At 37.4% G+C, this 19,734-nt stretch overlaps 1 protein-coding gene across 2 annotated transcripts in view; it reads left to right on the forward strand.

Annotated features, from left to right (window-relative positions):
* IPMK (inositol polyphosphate multikinase) overlaps positions 1–19,148 on the forward strand; it is an 80,957-nt gene extending 61,809 nt beyond the window's left edge. For both annotated transcript variants that reach the window (XM_037903645.2, XM_007060669.4), the window contains exons 5-6: positions 11,796–11,877; positions 13,069–19,148. In XM_037903645.2, coding sequence (XP_037759573.1) covers positions 11,796–11,877; positions 13,069–13,703 — 717 coding nt within the window. In that variant the 3' untranslated portion in view covers positions 13,704–19,148. The remainder of the gene's footprint in view (positions 1–11,795; positions 11,878–13,068) is intronic.
* The last annotated feature ends 586 nt before the right edge of the window (positions 19,149–19,734 follow it).

Consider the following 19,734-nt stretch of genomic DNA (forward strand, 5'->3'; position numbering starts at 1 on the left):
ATGTCGTTGAAAAAGTCAAAATTTCGCTTACAGAAGGCCTTAGTGCTGGAGAAACTACTGTAAGATTTATGGAGGAGCAAAATGCGGAAAATATCAAAATCATTCATCTGCGGCGAATGACAGACTTCATAAGAAAGAAAGAGGAAAAAAATGCGAGCCAGAAAGAGCAGAAAATAACGGCGTTTTTTTTTTCTAAGTGAATCATAGACACTTTTTTCAGCATGGCCCTCTTAACCCGGGGTCTGTTAACACGTGGTCGCGATGGCTTGACTTCTGACATGCGCGAGTAAATGGGTCTGTACTGTATTGCTAGGGATTTCTATCATTACAATTGTTTACATTAAAATGAAAAGGAAACATATACATTTATTTACAGTTTATATGTAATTAATAATTTTCGTCAAGAAGTGTTAATAGTGGGCTGCAGTGCCTATTGCAACTGCACAGCTGGGCCTCAGGGGAAAAAAGTTTGGGAACCCCTACCTTAGAGCATGTTATATAGCACAGGTTCCCAAAGTGTAATCTGCAGTTCACTTGCTGGTAGCCTGTGAGAGATCAGACTGCCCTCAAGGTACTAGGTCTCCTTGTTTCCAGCAGAGAGAACAGATGGGTGAACAAATAAAATAAAAAGTAAAAGTAGAAATTGTGATTAACCGTTGTTCAAAAAGCACAAACCACTTACAATAGCACTAAGGGCAGCTAAAAATACATAAAATATTTACCTATTATTATCTTCCCATCTAAGATATTGCTTGAGTTGATACAGGGTTGTTATGAATTGGAGGATGGGTGGAGAGAGTCCATGAGACAATCGCTCTGTTTTAATAAGGTTTGTCCTAAAACACGCTTGTGAAAGGAAGCAAGTGCTTTGTAACGTAAACCTATTGTTTTATCAGAATATTTTTGGCGGTGTTTTCAATATACTAAACATGGGTGCATTTTATTTCAGTGAACAGGCATTCCACTAAATGTGCACACATGTTAATGTCTGAGGTATGTGAAGAATAGATTTTGAATGTGTATTCACTTCAGTGAACCTAAAGATTATACTCCAGCTAGTCATAGTCTCATGTTGAACATTGATAAAATTGTGTGTAGTTCTGCGTGGGATTAGGGTTTTTTGTTTTTAAAAAAGGAAATTGATTGAAAAACAACCAACTTTAAAGCAAAGAGAATTTAACACAAGTTTAGAAATGTAAAATATGGTGTAGGAAACAAAACTTGGCACCCACCTATGCGGTATAAGAAATAGGTTTTAACAGCATATACAACAGTACAAAATACTGCATAAATGCAGGTAGAATGGAGGTGTAACAAAGCAGGCCACATACAGCTTGCAAAGACATATTAACACACCAGCAGTCTCTTTTAGGCAGTTTATTTGCCCCAAACTTAAGCAAAACAAACAAATAGTTCTTCAGCTCATCCTGGGCTATAACTCTCAAGGGATTTTCCCCTTTACTTCTCAGGCTGTCACTGACTCCCCTCCCAGGGGACTCTGGCAGTCCTGCTTCCTAGCTCCAAGTCACTGGGTCTCCCTCGCTCTAAGCCCAGGTTCCTCCTCCTAAGTTCAGCTGGTGTTAGCGGACCTGTCCCAGGTACACTGGCTTTGCTCCCTCTTAAAGAGCCAGTGTCACCCTGTGACAGGGGAAGTGTTTGATTTTAGGATCCATAACTTTGAATTTCTTGACTTCAGTGGAATTAAATTTTCATCCATAATATTGCACTCAAAACATGTAGTCCTTAGTGCTAATGAAATTGTCTTTAAAGCATAGGGCAGTAAATTAATCTTCACAAGTATAATCTCTCCTCTGTTAATAGAAGTTAATACAGTTAGCACACAGAGTAAAGCAGGCACATATCATTAGAGCTATTTTCATGGCTTTTCCTTCCAGCATATGGAAAGTTTCCATGACCCAGATATCCTTGTTAATTATCTTGACTGAGTTCAACTGAAACCATTTCTTTCATTGTTGAAAGCTATCTCCAGAGGTGATTGTAGACCTCATTGTATCTAATACGCTGTCGTAAAATCTGTGAGACAATGAAGGGAGACTAGTAATGGAGCTGTTGAAAAATCTTGCACTCACTTTTCATACTCTTTTGACACTAAATGTGGTGAAAACCGTAACGGGTCACATTATCCTACATACTCATGAGTCTAAATTTCTGAGACTAAAACTCAGAGAAACTTACTGGAAGTCAAATCCAAAATGATTGATTATGGCAAGCGACAAGCCAAGATTTTGATTTTCTGCAAAACTGTTTAGTTAGTTCCCTTGTCCTCCCATCTTCTCCCTATTTGTCTGTGTTGCTCACGTGTAATTTCCTATCTAACATCTAGATTGTAAATCATAGATTTTAAGTTCTGAAGGACCACTATGATCATTTGTCTAGTCTGATGTCTGGCAGAATGTAGGCCACAGAATTTGATACAATAATTCCAAAAAGTCAGTCCAATAAATTGTGGTTGAACTAAAAGAGATTTTTTTTAGAAAGACATCTCTTCTTGATTAAAGGTTCTGAGTGTTGGGTAATCCACTACATTGCCTGTTAAAAGTTCCAAAGGTTAATTGTCCTGGCTGTTAAAAATATGTACTTCTAGTTTCTCTAGGTCAGGGACTGTTGTCATTATTGTCTGTCCAACAGGGCTTTGATCATTGAGTGGGATTCCTATGTGCTACGATAATATAAAAAATAATGCATGAGGCAAAGAGACTGCCCTTCCCCCACCTCCCCCCCCCATTTATTGAAAGGTTATGGTACAGCATGAATGTCTTAACTGCTCTTGAAAGCTTAGCTACTCTGTGGAATAATGTTTTGGACTGCAGATCATACAGAAAACATTTTGAGATATTTCATAATTTGGAACGTTTTTCATAGGAATCCTCAATTATATTCTGCTTTTTCACTGAACTAGTTCACAGAACTCCGTTCTGAGTCCGTAACTTGGTACTGAAGCGTTCTTTGTTACTTACTCAAGGAATGAGTTAAAACTGTATATTCAAACTGTGTCTTCACTTAATTAATTGTATGCTTACTCAGAGCTGTTCTCTTAAACCAGTGTGCACATAAACCAGAGCTACTGTTTATAAACCAGAGAACAAACTGTACACTTTATGTCTTTGTGACTTTCTCACTCAGCAGCAGTGAGATTTTGTACCTTAATCGTGTCAGTGCAAAAAAAAATAAAACATATGTCAACATTTCAAAGTGAATTTACAGTCCTTGTCAATAACAATACAATACCAGCCATTACTAGAGATTAAGGGTATTAGAATGAGAGAATAAGAAAGAGTTCCTAGAGGTTTTTCAAATCCCCCCGGCCTCCCCCCCCCCGGCCCAAATAAAAAAAAATAAGAAGTGCTTGTCAAACCTTAGGGGCCCAGGTCCTCTGCTGGTATAATGGAACTATATTGATTTGCATCAAAAGAAGGTATGTCTCAATATTCGTTTGCTTGCTGTGTTTCATCATGTCACACACTCCTTTCTGCTTGGCTTTTCCAATCTTGTGAGCAGGCAGGCTATTAATATTTAAGATTCTTGCTGTAAGAGCAGAGACACCTTTATGTAAGCAAAAGCTGTATGTATAATTGTAATAAAATATATATTTATATTTTATAAAATATATTTATATGTAAAAGCACTCCTGAATAATAAGTGATCATCCTTTAAATGTTTTCAGAATCAGTAATGAAGCTTAATTTACACATTTATAAAACTAATTTTTGACAGATGTTCAAGAAGTCTGAAAAATATTTAATCTAGATATTTATGAAACCAAAATAGTACTTTATTTGATAAATATTTAGATGAAGTTCTGTAGAGGATGAGGGGGAGGTCAACCATAGATTATGATTTTCAACAGTTTGTACATTTCACTGTCTTGCCCTGAAAATCAATACTGGATTACTGTAACTAATATAATGTAATATTTGCCTTGAGTTCTGTAAATCAGTTTTACAACTTAATATCTGAAGTTGGAGTTGCAAATTTTCAACCCAGTCATTTTATTAATATATTAAACATTTTAAAAGGAGAATATTGGATCCACCTTTTCTTTTGAATTTGAGATTTACATGAAATCAAATATGTAATGTTAACTAAAACTACTTAAAAAGATCTCTCACACATAAGGATCTGTTTGAACTAAACAGAAATAAGATAACACATTGACACGCCTGGAAACAAGAACAAAGTCCTGGTTAAGTTCATATGGGGAGGGTTTTCTTTGGAAGTTAATCATTATCTGAATTTCTTTGCCTCCTTCTCTTGTAGAATCCACATTTTTAACATATGTTTAAAAAGAGACTGGTGTACTGGGCCTCAGTTGTGCATCTGGGTCTGCCCATGTGGAAACCCATTAACTTGGGGCTCCTCATTGGTTCACAGATCTGTCCACAAAGAACCAGATGCATGGTCTTTGTTTGGGGTCTAGTGGGATCAGATACTTGCAGTGATTCTTGGTCACATGCATAGCGCAAAAATAGCAGCTAACTTTGAAGAAACGAATTTTCTTTTAGGGGATTTTGGCAGGGACCTTTAGATTTTTACCTTCCCCTGGGATGTTGAATGGAAATCAGGTGGGCATACTCCTTGCAGTCAGTGAAGTATAGTTGAAAAGAGGAGGGTGGATAGAGATCTTTCCTATCTAATCCCTTTTTGCATTATGAAGAAGGTCACAGTTTGGCTTGTCAAATGCTTGGCTAATATATTTGACAGAAATGAACTAGTGCTGTTGGTTGCAACACCTGGATTGAAACAGTTTGGTCTAGAGGCAAATACATTTGGGGAAGGGTGTCTTGTTAACAACATCTGAGTGGGAAGAAAACATGGTTGAACAAGAAGTCAGGTTGTTTTAATTAATTGTGCTGGGTATGGAGAAGGAGTTGGTTACAGAGAGGAATGCAGCTGTAACAATGCAACTATTACTGTTGTTTGGCACAGGTAATGATTGAGTAAGGGTAGGAAAGGGGTATAATGGCGTATTCCTATCAGATCCTGGGCTTCAACTCCACTGATTATCAGAAAAGGAATTGTTGTATTTGAGATGTCAGACTTTTTTAGACCGCTCCAGTAGGTCATTTATATTGAATCCAGAAAAGTTGTTTTTGAATAGAATTGAGTACCATCTTTATGGTTAACTGTCCTTAGATATTGGAAACAAAATTCCTAACTATAATTTTATATATATTTCTTTCGACTAGACATTCTTTAAATGTAGTTTTTTTAAAAAGATATAGTGGAGGAATTACAGCTAAACCCATTTGTAACTTGGGTAGCCTCACCGTATTTGTATTAGTGTACAGGAAGGTTGAGAAATATATTAGTAACTGTAACATTCTGGTACATTAAAATGCTAAAATATCCATTCACCAGACCTGACTGTTCTTTTCTTTTGAACTGTAGGAATACTATGTAAATCAATACTCTAAATAGTTACCAGGTAACTCTTTCTGACTAGTGTTGGACAGTAACTGTGTGGTGACTCCCTTGTCCTTTAAAACCCATGGAAATGGTTGTATCAAAAACAGGCTGTCATAGGCATCGTGGAATAAAAAGTTTGCACCCAACTCCAGTGAGTGATAGACCATCTACATAACTGTTATCCAAAGCACCCTTGTATTCACACCCTACATGCTGTTGTAATGATATTTGTACAACATACGCATTGTGAGGTATCACTTGAAAACTATTAACTTGTTGTTCAATAATATCATGGTGAAATAATGTTACAACATATGTAAAATTATGAACTCCCCCACCCCCTTTGTATGGTGTCCTTAGCACATGTTCTAAACCATACAGCCCTGCCTACGCAAAAGTTGTTAAACTCATCTATCCTAAACGAAGGAATGTGTGTTTACCCCCAGTGTGTATATATAAGTGGTAAACAGGATCATCAAGACAGCCGGGGGAGGAGATGACAGGGAACAGAACAATTCACATTCCAGAAAACACAGCCGTGATGGGGAAAAGAGACCATGGCATCTTCTTCACCATTAGACTCCATGTTGTCTTCCTCACTGCTTGAATAAATGTTGCTTTGAGGGGTAACCTTCAGAAGAATCTATTTCAAAGGTTTGCTGGACTATAAAAGAGAGGAGCAGAGAACCCAAAGTTCTCTTTCCCCTAAGAAGACAAAGGCACCAGTGCCTCTGAAAGAGATCCTGACTGAGGAGAGTGCCAGTCACCATCCTGCTGGAAGACTGGGTGAGGGAGGCCAGCTTGAACAAAGTCGTGAATCAAAACTTGATAGATTAAATTTTAGACTTAGATACGTGTTTTCACTATTATTTGCTGGTAATAATTTCTGACTTTCTCTTTTACTTGAACTCACTTAAATCCTATCTTTTTTTAATAAACCTGTTTTACTGTTAATCTAAACCAACAGTACTGTATTTGTACAAGAGTGAATGTCAACTCCAGTTAATGTGGGAAACTGGTGGGTGTTGTCTCCTTAAAAGAGCAAATGGATCTTATTATTCCTCTGTACATTGCAGGAGAGGGCTGGACATATCAGAGCACACAGGCCTGGGGAAGTTCAGGACTGGGGTGTGTTGGGGTCCTCTTGCTGACTATAACCAAGGGCAGTGGAATCCAGTCTGAGGCTGGTGTGGTGGTGGCAGGTTGCTGGACTAGGGCTGCAGTTCTGCGCAGATATTCAGGGTAGGCTGGTTGTGAGCAGCCCAGATTGGGAGCTACAATAACAAAGCATTGTGAGGCACCAGGGTTACAGGACAAATGGTGACACAACCCATCATTGCTCCGAATTGCACCCCAGAATGTGACAATAACTAGGTGCTTTTTCTTCCAAAGAACACATCTTACCATGGTTGTGAAACAGCAGCAGCTCTCCTTAATTTTTCAGCTGTCCGTTTTGGAGTCTTGTCATTAAAATGGTAAAATAAACAAAATTATTAGCAAGTACACATCCTGGGATGAATAATTTCTGAGTTAGAGATGGAATGAACTCTCAGAATGTCAGTGGATATATGTATGTATTGGAGGTGATGTATAGGATCCATTGGGAGGTAATCTGTTTCATGGACCATGTTGTGGATGGGTGTACAATTAACGTGCTGTAGAATATTTAACTGTTAAAAACCAAAAAACGATAAAGGGCCCTCGTTTGGAAGGGACACTGTGTAAAGAAGAGACATTGGGTGCCCAAAGAAAAATATAATGGGTCTCATTAAAGCAAAATGCTGAGGTCATTTGGCATTTTGCTTGAGTAAGGGCTGAAAGAGGCATAATAGCTTTAAAACAAAATTTCTTCAAAATATTTTAATGCTTTGCCATTAGGGGTCATTGCACTCAGACTAATTAAGGAGACAGAGTTTAATGCACTAACCTTTTGTCAGGTAGGGTGTTCATGTTACTGGTGCGATGTTACATGCTGAAGGTACGGGTTCTACTCTCCATAATTACCAGGACCAAGGCTTTTTATGGAAGCAGTGTTTGGTTTTTGTGCCTCTTCACAAGCGGCTGCCAGGCACTTTGGCAGGGGTTTCAGAATCTGTCTTGGAATGGAGAAGACATTTCTAATTTGCTGTTAGAAGTAGCACAGTAGCCGCCACTGAATGGAACAATGTGAACTGAGCTAATGCAATTTTTAATGGTAGAGGACCCCTATGCAGATTGCCACTTCTGGGCCAAGAACAGAAGCACACACTGAAGGGACTGCATTGTGATGGGAACATAGGATGACCGGCAGTGGGCCTAGCACTTTCACAGGAGGACACATTCATGGGGCTTTGTGGGGACCCTGCCCTGGCATTTGCCTTGCCAAGCAATCACATGAGAGAACAAGTAAAGGTTCAAAAGTGTGTTGCCACCACTCTAGGGAAATTGGCAACCACAGACTGCTATATAGATCTGTTGATCAGTTTTGGGTTGGGAAATCTACAGTTGGTGCAGCAGTTAGAGAGGTTTGCAAGGCAACTAATGCTTTGCTGGCCCCACATTCAAATAATGGTGGGGTTTGAATAGAAGGGCTTCCCAAACTGGGTAGGGCTTCCCAAACTGGGTAGGTGCAATTGGTGGGATACATGTACCATTTCAAGCAAGCCAATATATTAACAGGAAAGGGTATTACTTCATCGTTCTGCAGGCCCTTGTGGACCACATACCATGTTGATGGACACCTACACTGCATGCACTGACAGGGTGTGCATGATGCCAGGATGTTCCATAAGTCTGGCCTGTTTCAACACAGTTAAGCTGCCATGTCATCTTGCTACCAGCACAGTCATCAAGGGTTGTCTGTGCCAACTGTGATTTTAGGCTACACAGCATATCCGTTGCTGCCCTGGTGCTTACAGCTTTATCCTGATGTGTGCCAGCAGTACAAGAGGCACTTCAGCGACATGCTGAGCCAGTGCAGAATAGTGGCTGAATGTGTCTTTGGCTGACTAGAGGCGAGAACTCTCTAGAACTCGTCTACACTAGTATCAACTTCCTGGACACCACTGTCATCTGTAGGGTTCCATTGCTGAAGCTAAGTATATACCAGTAAGCATGCCAAACACACCAAGGAATCTGTTAACTACAGCCGGGCACTCAGATACCACAGAATATACTCAGAGAAGAAGTCTGGGATACACATCTTAACATGCTTAAAGTCGCATACACCAAAGAAGGACATTCCACCAGAGAAATAGGTCATCATGGAATGACTGCTCAAATACCCCGAGAGAATCTACTTCAATATGAGCGAGGGGGTCTTCCAACTACATGTCCCTAGTTGTCACCTACCACACCACACTGGAACCCATGCAGGAGATCATTAAATGGTTACAGAAATTGGTTCATTAAAAGATACTACCAGCCCACCATGTCTCTCTAAAGGCATGATGGTGCTGCTGACTGACTTGTTTGGACTGTAGCATATTTAATGCTATATGTGTGATTAGAGCATGTTGTATGCCTCACAATGTACATGAGCATGAGGGGAAATACTTTTGAATGGACAGGGTTGCTGAGAATTGTGAATTGGGGTGTATTTAGAGAGAACCAACAAATGAGTGCTACAGGATCTGCTATACCAAAGGCCATAAGGGATGTCATTTGTGATTGCATATATTCAAGCTGCATGGGGAGAACACACGGGCTGAATAATGAGGTTGCATGGCACATTTGAATTGTTGTATGGTGCATGGAGGTTGTTGCCTTGTTTTCAGATTTAATGTTTATGCATACATTAAAGAATACAAATCAATGAATAAATCATTGGTGTTTATCTGGTTTCTTTCTGGTGCACTGGAGCAGACAGAGAGTGACAAGGGGTGTGTGTGTATGTGAGTAAAATGGATCAAAATCAGAACAGTAATAAACCAGCTTCTGCAGTACTGGTTTGGTATCTTACCATGCAGGTGTTTGGGATGTTAGGTTATGACAATTTACATTTTAGTTGAGATGTGGCCACAAACTTCCTAACTTTTATATTAAAGCATTTTCATTAAATAAGCTATTGCATTTATCAGCTGTAAGTGCTGGTTAGATTTTTTTTTCTGCTTGTACACCATATTGAACAGCGTGACTTGGGAACTGAGAATGCGGTGGGGGAGAGAGGGAATTGGGAGGCGAGTATAATTGTGTTACATCCTCCCTCAAGTGAAGCCAAAGCTAGAATTATAGGCTAAGAAACCACTCTATTATTTCATAGAATTATTTATAATAAAAAAGATAGCAGCCTCTATCTTACTGATCTGAGATGCTGAGTCCTCCCCTGCTTTTTAAGTTTGGGAAACCTCCACCACTTTGCGCTCTTCTTGGGATACATGAAGGAATATGTCCTGTTATTCAGAGATTCTAGTCTCTGAGCCTTCACCCATCCCAGCTCTACAGATGATTCTGTGGTGAAATGGGCCTTCCTGCTCACATGGATGCTTGGAATATGGTCCAGTTCTTTGTAAAGCAGATGGCTCTAGGGATACCACTGATTTCTTTTTCTTATACCTGGACTTCCAGTTGCTCACCTTGAGTCAGTCCCTTTTTCTTGTTGCCCTGCTGTCTGCTCTGCTTGATCCCGTGTTCTTCTCACAGCTTCTTAGATATCTTTGTTTGATTTTCCTCTTTGTACTGTTCAAGTGATGAGTTTTACTCATGTCAGCTCAAAGCTGCATCAAGATTCTGGTGTGCTCATATGGCCAGGTGGCTGCATGCTGATGTGCAGGCTTATCCGGGGCCATTGTACTGCTGTTTCAAACATGGGATGGGGAAGCCAGGAGCAACAGCAATCAGTTGGATCATGGACACTGAGCAGAGGGATATGAACGTGGATAGGAATGGATGCCCAGTGGGATTATAGGAAGGGGTTGGAGGACTGTGATACCTCAATTTATTGTGGATGCCCATGGCTGCACCTATTAACTGCATTAACCTTGTACCAACACATGATAACAGCTACCTCGTCGGCCTTACAGTTCAGAACATGGTGGCTGCCTTGCCATGTGGCACTGATAGCAATGTGGATGTGCGAATCTGTGCAGCATTCGGGGGAAAATGCGGGGGCCGGGGGGGAGGAGTGAGCATGAGGTTAGCATGCAGTGAAGACAAGGCCAGTGTATTAAGTAGGCAGTTTTGGCTATGAGTTTGTTTAGATCTCTGAGTTCTGTTTGGAGAGAATGTGAGAGCATTGTTTCTTGGGACAGGGCATAGGTGCCAGGCATGAGGTTTCTGCCAGAGGCAACTCCCTATTTGCCATGTTGTTAAACAGCCCTGCTTCAGAAAGCAAGGCTTTGTGTAAATGTTGTAAATAAAATAATTGTATGAAGATCTGGTTGACCAGCAAGTTTTGTCCTGGTATAATTGTCTGTTAGGGTTGCAATTTAAAAAAAAACAACCTGAAATAGTTACACCAGAGCAAACTCTATTGTGACTCAGTCATGTGGTACGGCATATTCCCGTTCCCGTATATACAGCTTATTCTCCTTCCGGTATGGGAATAACTGTACAGCATTAGCAAAAAGAAAAGGAGTACTTGTGGCACCTTAGAGACTAACAAATTTTTTTGCTCAAATAAATTTGTTCGTCTCTAAGGTGCCACAAGTACTCCTTTTCTTTTTGCGGATACAGACTAACACGGCTGCTACTCTGAAAACTATACAGTATTAGGCACCATTATACTGATATAACTGCATCCATGCTAGAAGGCTTGTACTGCTTTTGCTAAAACATACAGCTTTGCAGTGCAGACAATCCGTAAAAAAAAATCTGATAGATGACACCAATTTCAGTTCCAAAGGAAAACTCACCTGTCAGGATTTGAAAATCTGCTACCGTTTGGCAGAGGGAACCACATTACTCCTTATCTTAGTAAACTTGTTGAAATAGTTAATACTTTGAAAATTATGAAACTGTAAAATTAGGCTTGATTTTTAGAAGCTTGTTGAGTTTTTTATTGTTTTACACCAGAGTATTTTACTGTGGGAATAACGTACTGCAAGTAGTTAAACCTGTAGTGGAATGTTGTTTTCTGGTTTGCCAAATAAATCCACATTAGACCACACTATAAAGTGCTTGCTTCCAAGATAGTAATAACTTGTTGATAATGATAGTCAAGGGTATTTCATCACTACAAAAGTCTGTGTTCTTAAAAAGTACAATTGGATCAGATTGATAATTGGCACAGTAGAGCACAAGAGGGCAGTGTTGACCTCTTAAAATCTGGTATTATGACTCACTGGGACAAGTTTATCAAAGTTTTCCTAGTATGTCTGTTACATGACTCATAGCTATACAGAAATATCAGCTGCTCTGGGTGAATTCAGAATTCCCTTTGTTTTTTGCAGGTTTACCATATTCATTCCGACAATTATGAGACACAAAACCAGCACTATGGAAGAAGCTTAACAAAAGAAACAATAAAAGATGGTAAGTGAATTAAAGTATATGTGGATGGATGTGCACAAGCACATAGTACTGAGTGAATAGGCAATTTCAGACTCTAAATATTTTCTGTTTTCTTGTGGACCCCTGTGCACTGGATAACTTGCTGGATCTGCAGCAGGCTCGGGTGGCATTTGAATTAGTCAGTGATAGTCCAAGTAAACTTGAGCTGTTGCATTTGGCCTAAATAGCTTTGCAGATTATAGTAAATATCCCAGAACATTTGTTTCTTGTGAATAAGGAGGTAATTTGTGGTAGAATACAAGTAAATTATTCTGTGCCAATATGATTTAGTAGAATAAATTCACAAGAGTGTTAAATACACAACATCAGATGATAAAAATTTACCTTTGAAAGATCATATAACCGAGCATGCATTATGTTCTTTTATGATAAGGCTGCTGTAAATGTATGTTTACTTACTTCAGTTTTCCTCAGTTTAAGCCCACCCATACCTTCTGAACATGCATCTTAAAATGAACCTGTATTAACTTCCTAAATAACTGCAACAGAATGGGTGGTGCAGTGGCCTTTGTATGTTTCAGAATAAAATATTTCTCTTTAAAACCAGCCTGTTCAAAGCTGGACCAGGTCAGTACACAACAAAGGTTGCCACCATATGACTGTTTGGTGATCTTTGTGATGTTTATTTCAAACCAATTCCTAATTGACACATGTCCATTTAACAAAAATTCTTCCACATCTGCACTAATTTGTCACCTTGTTGACTGTCTTAGTAAAGAAACCAAGGACTACTTGAGCATGGAGACCAAACTGCTTGCTCTTCCTGGGAGCGTTGGTCTCCCCACAAAAAGATTGATGCACATTTATAGTATGACATGGTTGACAATTTATTTGGCTGGTCTCTTTGCTGCACTTGTTCTGTGAATAAATTTGTCAATTTTCAATACTTTCAGTTTTATACTTAAAACGAGTGCTAGATATGCTACTATTAGATATACAATATAATTCTAATTTGTTTGAATGTTAAGTGTGTACAGAAAGGAACATATTGTATGTATCTTGATTTTGAACCACTGAAATCAATGAGAACAGATTTGGGCCCAAAAACTTATCACCCTAACAGAAGGAAAAAAATCCCCTTTAATGTTGATTTTAAAAGCGATACCTATACTGTAAACTTACTTATCCTGAAAGTTTGTTTCCTTTTTTCAGGAATGTCCAGGTTTTTTCATAATGGGTACTGCTTGAGAAAAGATGCTGTTGCTGCCAGTATTCAGAAGATTGAAAAAATCTTGCAGTGGTTTGAAAGCCAGGAGCAGCTTACCTTCTATGCAAGTTCATTACTGTTTGTTTATGAAGGTTCATGTCAGCTGATGGCCACAAGGTTGAGTGATGGCACTTTAGCAGAGAAGAGAGTAGTGCCTAAAGGAGTGTTACAAGATGGAGACTTACTGGAGTATAATAATAATATTCATGTAATAAATTCTACAGAGAATGGAAAAATAGAGGCCTCTGTAGGTAAAAACTTGCCTCAAATTTATGCATTTCACAAAAAGGCATATTCAAAGAGGCACCACAGTCAGATCTCACTAAAAGCTAAAAACCTGGAGCAAGACAATGTATGGAAAAGCAGCACTTGCATTTCCCAAGAACATCTAAATGGAAATGTTATACCCCAACTGGAAAAGGTTTTCTGCCATATGCCCAAAGAGATAAAGGAAAATGCAGATGTAGAAGTTAGAATGATAGATTTTGCTCATGTGTTTCCTAGTAACACAAAGGACCAGGGCTACATTTATGGTCTGAAGAATTTAATTACTGTACTTCAAAATATTTTGGATAACTAAATTCTTTGTTATGGATTTTAGTGGGGGCCAATGATAATGAAAAGCAACAACATAAAGAATTTCTGCACTTGTAATGTTGTATAACTGGGTTTGTATTGTTCTACTACATTTTATTTGTCTTTGTACTTTTGGTAGAAGGGTTTAACTTTTTATACTCTTACTCAGGAAAATTAATTGGTAGTTGATTAGTAAAGTATGAAAGTATACAATTTTTAGGAAGTTCAAGCAGTGGTGATAGTGGATATATGAATAAATATAATGAAACATGCTTTGCCCAAATCAAAGGAAAAGTGCTATCTCATAACTAATGGTTGAGGTAGCTCCCCATAACTGCTTTAGGTAGATGATGTCTGTCCACCTAGCCTTGACACTGAGCCATATCTAAATTAACAGGTTGTTGGAAGATAGGCAGAAAACTAGAAAGCCTAGGCTGATGTCCTCAATATTGCCCTCCGTGATTACAACATTGTTAAAACTGGAGTAACCCTACTTTGAGAGAAATCCTATTTACACGCTGAATTCTAATTTAGTAACCAGCATATCAAGTGGTGCTTTGTAATGAAATGGTATGATATTGCTGCATTCTTAAAACTGGTAGGAGCTTCCCCTTTCTCATGGGTAGCCCTTAATGTAAGTTCATCGTCCACAGGGTACAATGTAATTAATGTGTTAGTGCTGTTGAAGTGCTGGACTAAAGAATCATAAACGAAAATGACTTTAATTGTATATTTGCCTGAGAAGTCTTTATTTATGTTTTAAAAGGAAAAAGAAAAATCTAGAAATCCCATCTTGTTTTTGATGTAAAATTCCTAAGCCTGTTTGGGTTGTCTTCTGAAACATACTTTTAATTACATTTTATTTGTGGAATATCTGCCATTGTGATTAAATGGAGGAGTGGAGAACTTCCATCAGACTCCTTTCTTCTAAAAATGACATTATTTCAAAAAAAGCAAAACAAAACATGGCATTTTTAAAAGGAACATTTATTACAGATTGTGATTTCCTCTGCCTATTGGTTTTATTTATTTTTTTAATTAAATGTTCAGAGTTCCACTATAGGGTAATGCCTAATAGAAGCCATGAGTGGGACATGCAGAGGAGCCCTTGTAACTATAAGACCAAATTTAACCCCAGTGTAATCTGGCACGGTTTCATTTACTCACTGGAGTTGTACCTTACTTACACCAGGGCTAAATTTTGTCCTTATTACTGACACACAAGCAAGCTATGTAATTTGAAAGCAAATCTGTTTTTGTATACAGGCAAAATAAAGATTCATATGCATTAGTTTTGTGATGGAACATCCCAAGTATATTTTGTGTGCCCCTTTACGTGCTGTTTATGCTGCTGTCCTAATTTGCATACAAAGTCAGCAGTATGCGATATGAGGAAGAGGTGCTTAGAATGTTGTGATCCATGCTGTGAAAGGTGCTTTATGCTGAAGTTAAACCCCCAAAATAAAATGGCTAGAATGAACTCTGCTCTTGGAATTATATATTTATTAATTCTGAATATGGATTTAATGTGGCCTTGCTTCTCAGTATAGTGTTATGCACTGTGCACTCATTTGTACAAATCCCTTTGCAAATTTTGTTAGAAACAGTTTTGTATATTGGAAAGATAATTGCCTTTTCAGTCTAACTAGTTTTTATATCAGGCTGTCTCAACATTTAGATGCTGAGATACTTATTTAATTAGAAGCAAAATAAAAGTACAACACAATAGGTTGTAAACTAAATTGTTGGATTTTTTTTTAGTTAATATTTGATAATACCTTAGCGTTAAAACAAGCAATTTGCAAGGCAAGATGTCTTCAAAGCATGGAAAAATAATTGCTCAAAAGTAGGAACATAGTCTTTTTAATGGAAATTTTATGCAAAGTGTAGTGAAGGCTAAAGGAAAATAATAAAGGATATTTTATATTTTGGTGGCATTTCCTTTACAAGCTCAAATTTACACTCTCTGATTCTCACCAGAAGTTAGGAGTATTGATTTAAGTCATATTCCTGGGAAAGTTTCATTTTGTTGCAGTTGTGCTCTTGTTTGTGTGTGTTACTGTTTTGTTCTATCCTTCAAGTAGTTAACACTATTCAAGCCTGTTTACGGCAATTAGAGTATTTTAGCTTGTTAATGGCAGTTTTCCCAATTATATTCAAAATGCGTTATAGAAAAAGCAGTAGAAAACCCACTTTATAGCTGCATTTGAGTTCTCACCTGTAATTCATCTCTGTTGCACATTACTACATATGTGCGAGGGAAATCAGACTTTTGATTCCAAGGAGCATGTTATTGGAAAATGATCTGTCTTCTCCCAGTCAGAAATGCTTGTGCACTCCTGTCTGTACTGTAATATATATGTCTGAAGTGTTTGAATGCCCTTTTAGTGTTGATTATGGCAGGCAATGCACTTGGAATAGTGTAAAATTGTCAGACTATTTTGAATAAAATAATCTAAATAATTATTTCCTTTTTTAACAGAAATTACAGATATATTTTCTATTAATTAAAACTGCAACAAAGAATATAAAAGTAGTATTTTTAATCGGGAAATTAGGTATAGCTGAATGCTTGTTGTGGAAGTGCTTCAACATAGTATCTCCTGTGAGTTTAAGCCTGCAAAATTACTACATTCAGACTATTTTTGCACATTGTAGGTTAATATAGTAGTGTCTTGTGCAGTTCAAATCAACATTTTCAGTTTTCAGTGGAAATGTAGTTAGATCACTGAAACCAGTACCTTGTGACTTTCATTGGTAAACTGATTACAAAAATCAACAGTAAACAAAAGGAAGACATGCTGACCAGTATGCTTGTGTTTTAGCATTGATTCTTTTGGGCCTAATTTTTCAAATGGTCTGTGTCCTCTCTTTACGATGCCCATATTATACATGTATGAAATGTACAATATAGAGAACAGTTACTCAGTAGTTTTCACTTAAATATTAGTGAAACTTATGGGTATTTCTGCTAAATAGAAATAAGTAATCACTGACTGGAGTAATACGTGATCACTATTATCTGTTGATTAAATCTGACTAAATGAGTGTTTTGATTTAAGCAATAAGCATGAAAGACATTTGATCTTACAAAATAATCAGTTGTCAAAAGGGAAAATTCATGAAAATGTTGCTTTAAATGTATTTTTTGTGAATATTGTCTAAAGACTTTCTAGCTATGTAATTGTGGGAATTGTGTACAGGTTTACCTAATAGCAATTTAAATTGTATACATTTTTATAACAAAGCATTTACATTCTTGATATTTTTGGATATTGGTGGAATTTGTTGCATAGATTCAAATGAAGTTGGAAATTATTATGCCATTATGAATTGTTGAATAATTTATTCAACTAATTTTACAAGTTAAAACTATAAAATCTTCTGTATGAACAGTGTTTAACATGGAGCTTGTAATATTCTCAAACTATTAATTTTTTCCCTTGTGTGCAGTTGGATTGTATTTTTGCTTCTAAATAACACTACATTTCCATGTGGGGTTTATAGACTGTTGAGTAGGAAAGATTACTTGATTTGGATTAACAGAGTAATCAGGTTATTGGCATAAGTCAATACACTTATTTCCAAAGTAATGTCATCATATATTGTATGCCTAGGGTGCCAATCAGGTATTTATTGTGTACAGAGAACTCCTATAGACTTCAGTGGGAGTTCTGGATAAGAATGTACGCAAGATCAGGCCCTTAGTCCATGACAACAAAAAAGAATGAACTACATAAGGATGTGAACATTTTGTTACTTGCAACCTAAAAAAATTTTGAATACCATTGAAACTATTTTATGTTCTGTTTAAACTGGAAATAATATGAAGTCTAGGAAGAGGAAGAAAGGGTAGAACCACTAACATGTCTGGTATGGGCTAACAATTTTAGGTTTGTTATCAGTTTTTTTTAAGACTTGGACTAGTTTAATAGCCTTCTATGTAAACAGGTCCATATCTGCTATTTAAAAACTATTATTTGCTTATTTAATTGTTTATACTTTTTCCAATAATCTTCCCTGCTGAGTGCCTTCAGCTCCTGCTTTGATACCTTTGGTGACCTCACATATGTAGCATCTAAAACATCATAATGGAATGCTTTAAAGAGGATTTTGATGTCATTAAATTTTTTTTTTTAAAAAGTCCCATATCCATATAAGGTACACATACATACTGGAGAACATTGCCCAAATGCTTTAAATAATATGGAAAATGCAATTGTACATTAACATTTGTCACCATCAAAAAAATAATGTAATCTGAAATGTAATCTGGTTGGAAACTAGTTATCTTAGGTTTTATGAAACTAGCTGTGTCTGTGTTTAAAAGAGAACCTTTCAAAGCATGGTGCATGAAAACAAGACTGTTGTTTTAATGTAATCAATATTCAGTGCTGGGCTTGGGGTGGCTAAAGTGGTACAGCTGAAAGCAGTAAAGGATCGTATACAATGAGCGGGACATCTCCTCAATCTTGCAATGCAAGTAACTATTACAGATAATGTCCAAAGACTTTAAGCTTTCATGTATCTCATTCCTGTGGTCCTTGCTCATGCGGTCCATTGAATTACAAACATATTGTAGTAAAAGTCTTATGTGAAGTTCATTCAATTACATATCCACAGGCTAAATACTGCACATTTGCCATTGTACATAAATTGTTAATTAAAGCACCAGTGAACATTACAACTTCCAAATTGCAAATGTTTGTAATAATTGACACAGTAAAATAAAAAAATAATCAATTATAGGAAAAGTGAATTTCAGGAAATATTTTGCCATAATTTTATTTCATAAAGATGGACCCCACATATTTGGAGTTAATTCTTGTTGGAAATCATTTTGATGGTATGAAATCCTATAGAAATAAGGAGATTATACAGAAGAGTGGTAACCAGGAACAAATGTACTTTTAAAACACCTTGTTTTAAATTGTATAAACATTAGGACTTGATACTAATCTGTTCAATGAGATATTAATAAATCTGTTATGAAGTAATGCTTTCCAAGTGTGATGTATATTGCACCTGCATATAAGTGAAACTAGAGTGAACAAAGGCACTTTATTACTCTGGGATCTGTACTGGAAGATATTTGAAAGCATGTGAAAGTGCACCTAAAGCTGTGTTATTAACTGGTGACTTTAAAAACTACAATGCTAAATTTATTGTACTTGATGAATGTACCTAGTCTGGTTTCAGTTTCTTTGGTTCAAATGTCTAAACTATGTCACTATATCTCCTTTAATTTGTATATGTTTGACTGTGGTTCATACTTTGTTTTTTGCCATTACTGGACTGCAGAGGGTATTGTGGATGTATAACGTGTCCATTATTTTATAGACCAATAGAATATGCTATATACCAACTTTTTGTAATTTAATTATGAGTGATATTTAGGTAATTCTAATAGCTGTATATTTCGCAAACTATTAAAATGTTCAGCAAGTGATTTTTGTATGTGTAATTGCTTCCTTTATTAATATGGACTATTGCCAACAAACAAAAATTCATGTATCTATATTCTTTTCCCCACTGTATGCACTGTTTTATCTCCCAGTTCATTCTCATTCTGTTCACCATTACATAACAGATAATATCAACAAGCAGGAGGTCAGATACTCCCGTGGATTTAGCACCATTGGTGGGAAAGTGTTTCTCTCTCAATGGGGCATCCATGCCTGGTAAAGCCTGCCTGTCAGCACAACACAGGCAGCTCTGCTGAAACTGGGCTTTTTCTGCAGAAGTCTATTTCTCTACTGGATAGAATGCTGTACTACAGCTGAGCTACAGTTCTCTGCTTCCCTCAATTAGTGTTGCACTCAGTTACTGCTACTATCCCTTGAGAGCCTCTTCCTTGCAGAAGAGCTTCTTTCTGCTTCCCTGCTAAGAAGCAGCTTTCTGAGGGACAAGAGAAAGGAACCCTCCAGACTGGGGGAGAGCAGAAAGCTAGGCTTCTAACAAGTTCTTGACCTTTCAGTCCTAAATCTAATGATATTTGCAAAGTATCAATTGCCTTACTAGTCTTGTGTTTCAGA

This window comes from Chelonia mydas, chromosome 7 (genome assembly GCF_015237465.2).
Source record: "Chelonia mydas isolate rCheMyd1 chromosome 7, rCheMyd1.pri.v2, whole genome shotgun sequence".
Taxonomy (NCBI): Eukaryota; Metazoa; Chordata; order Testudines; family Cheloniidae; genus Chelonia; species Chelonia mydas.